This window comes from Elephantulus edwardii, unplaced genomic scaffold (genome assembly GCF_000299155.1).
Source record: "Elephantulus edwardii isolate Elephantulus edwardi_28Jun2011 unplaced genomic scaffold, EleEdw1.0 scaffold00237, whole genome shotgun sequence".
Classification (NCBI taxonomy): Eukaryota; Metazoa; Chordata; class Mammalia; order Macroscelidea; family Macroscelididae; genus Elephantulus; species Elephantulus edwardii.
The window spans coordinates 1,179,865-1,182,434 of NW_006399987.1; the positions used below are offsets into that span (position 1 = coordinate 1,179,865).

Consider the following 2,570-nt stretch of genomic DNA (forward strand, 5'->3'; position numbering starts at 1 on the left):
AATGTGTGTAATATAGAGGACGTATGTTGTTGTTGTTGTTATTGTTGTTTACTCTCAAGGTGTAGACGACTCATAGCAACCCTATGAATAAAAGACCTGAACACTTGTGTAACTTTCATCATTTCTCCACGTTCATAGAGTTTCCAGAGGCAAGCTATTTTGAAAGTAGATGCCACTCCTCGCCCCAAGCTTGTTTTCATTGGGGAGCGCCACCAAACACTGTCCACCATGGGTAACCATTATCATATTTGACACATCAGTGTCACAGTGTTTAGCATCACAGCAACCAAGAAGATTTTTTTTCTTATCTGAGTAAGCTAATGAGTTTGAATTGACAACTTTTCAGTTAAAAGGCAAGTGATTAGCTGTTGTACTAAGAAGGGCCAAGTGGTGAGGAATTGTGCTGCCACCACAGAAGCACGTGGTTTGAATTTAACCAACTGCTTAGCAAGGGAAAGGTGGCCAATCTTATTTTATAAAGTATGTAGCCTGTGAAATCCTGCTGGCAGGTCTACTACGGGTCAATTCTGCCTCTAAGGCACATAACAGCAAATAGTACAGTTTGAAGCTTGTAAACACATCAATATAGAATTGGACATTTTGCCAAGGTGTTTGTGTGTACATGAGAAGGAAGTGACAGGAGACTCCATATCTTTACTGGACTCGATCATGATGATCGGCATATCATAGAATATTCCTACATTCTCATTAAACCTATGAAAAAGCACACAATCTTCAAAACAGAAACTTTGACATTGGAATACTTAAGCATGAGAAAGAATATGTAGCATAGAGAAAGTATGCAAAGGGCAAAATTTCTGGTTTCAGATGCTAAATGTTACCAGGCTTTCCACTGACACATCAAAAATGATGGCACATGTGTTAAGATTTGGCTGCTCTGCTGAACAGAATTCCCAAAGCCCTCTTCATGTCTCTGTTCCTCAGGCTGTAGATGAAAGGGTTCAGCAAGGGAGTGACCATGGTGTACATCACTGAGGCCACCACATCCTTCCTGGCAGAAGATGAGACATTTGAGCTGAAGTACACCCCAAGACCTGTTCCATAAAACAAACAAACTATTGACAGGTGGGAGCCACATGTAGAAAAGGCTTTGCACTTCCCACTGGAAGAGGAGACTTTCAAAATGGAGGAAACAATTCGAGCATAGGATAAAAGGATGCCTGAGACCGGAACACCACCAAAGAGAGCACCACTACTATATACGAGTATGGCATTGATGGAGGTATCAGAACAGGCAAGGTTAATAAGTAAAGGAGGATCACAGAAGAAACGAAGTATCTTCACATCTCTGCAGAAGCTAAGTTGTGAAAACATTGAAAAGTTCAGCAGGGAGTCCAGAAAGCTCATGACAAAAGTTACCAACACTAGCAAACCACAGCGGTGGGGGTTCATGATTACCATATAGTGGAGAGGATAACAGATGGCCACAAACCTGTCATATGCCATCACAGCGAGGAACATACTATCCAGGCATCCAAAGAAATAAAAAGACGACACCTGTGTCAGGCAGCCCACATAGGTGATGGAGTTGCTCTGTGTCTGAATGTTCACCAGTATCTTTGGGACCGTGATGGAGATGAAACCAATGTCAGTCACAGACAGACTGGAGACGAAAAAGTACATGGGAGTGTGGAGGGCGGAGTGAGAGGTGACAGCCAGGATGATGAGCAGGTTGCCAGCCACAGTGATCAGGTACATGGACAGGAAGAGCCCAAAAAGGATTGGCTGCAGTTCTGGATCCTCAGAGAAGCCCAGAAGTAGGAACTTGGAGACGTCTGTTTGATTCTGTGGCATCATGCACCTGAGACAGTTTTTGAAATAAGGAGAAAGAGTTTGTTAAAAGAAACAAATGAACAGTCATACAGTACAGCATCTGTACTAGGAATTTAAGAAATTCATAATATTCCTGGGCCCCTAGACAGAGGTGAGAAGACAACAGGCTTCCTCCATGTTCACTCAGGTACTTTGGGGAACAAACTGCTGTCTGGCCTGAACACATGGGACCTCTAAACTCGGGCAACAGGGAGGTCCTGGGCCCCTCGATGGAGGTGAGAAGCCAATTCCAGAAGGGAACAACAGACTTTCTCCATGCTCGCTCAGGTACTTTGGGGAACAAACTGCTGTCAAAAAGAGAGCACAAATATATAAGTGCTTCTCAAAATATTTCTGTGGATCAATGTGGACATTTGAAAGGCGTGAGAGCTAAAAACACCAGCAGGGTGCAGCAAGTGTTGGCAGGGTCCACAGAGCCTCTGTGGGGTGCGGTAAGCCACAGTGGGGAGCAACAAGCTGCAGCATATAGCAGGAAGCCACAACGTGACACACCCAACAGGAGCAAGCAGGACAGCAGGAAATTCAGTGAGGTCTCCCCACACTCCCCTCCAGTGTGCATCTCTATGCATGTATCCCCACCCCACCCACCCATCTACATGTGTGTCTGCACATGCACTCACCCTTCGTGCATCTGCTTCTATGCATGCATGCCCAATCTTCTTCTGGAGCAATGACACCAGATCAAGAGCCAGCTATTGCCTTGGGCACGAAACATT

The 2,570-nt window shown here is 44.8% G+C and overlaps 1 protein-coding gene across 1 annotated transcript; it reads right to left on the minus strand.

The window, feature by feature from the left end:
* Nucleotides 1-882: 882 nt before the first annotated feature.
* LOC102848216 (olfactory receptor 7E24-like) lies at nt 883-1,815 on the minus strand. The gene has a single exon (XM_006898824.1). The coding sequence runs from the start codon at nt 1,813-1,815 to the stop codon at nt 883-885; it is 933 nt and encodes a 310-aa protein (XP_006898886.1).
* Nucleotides 1,816-2,570: the final 755 nt, after the last annotated feature.

What these genes read in the sequence shown, in the direction of transcription:
- LOC102848216 (XM_006898824.1), bottom strand. Translation starts at nt 1,815, where the DNA reads ATGCCACAGAATCAAACAGACGTCTCCAAGTTCCTACTTCTGGGCTTC.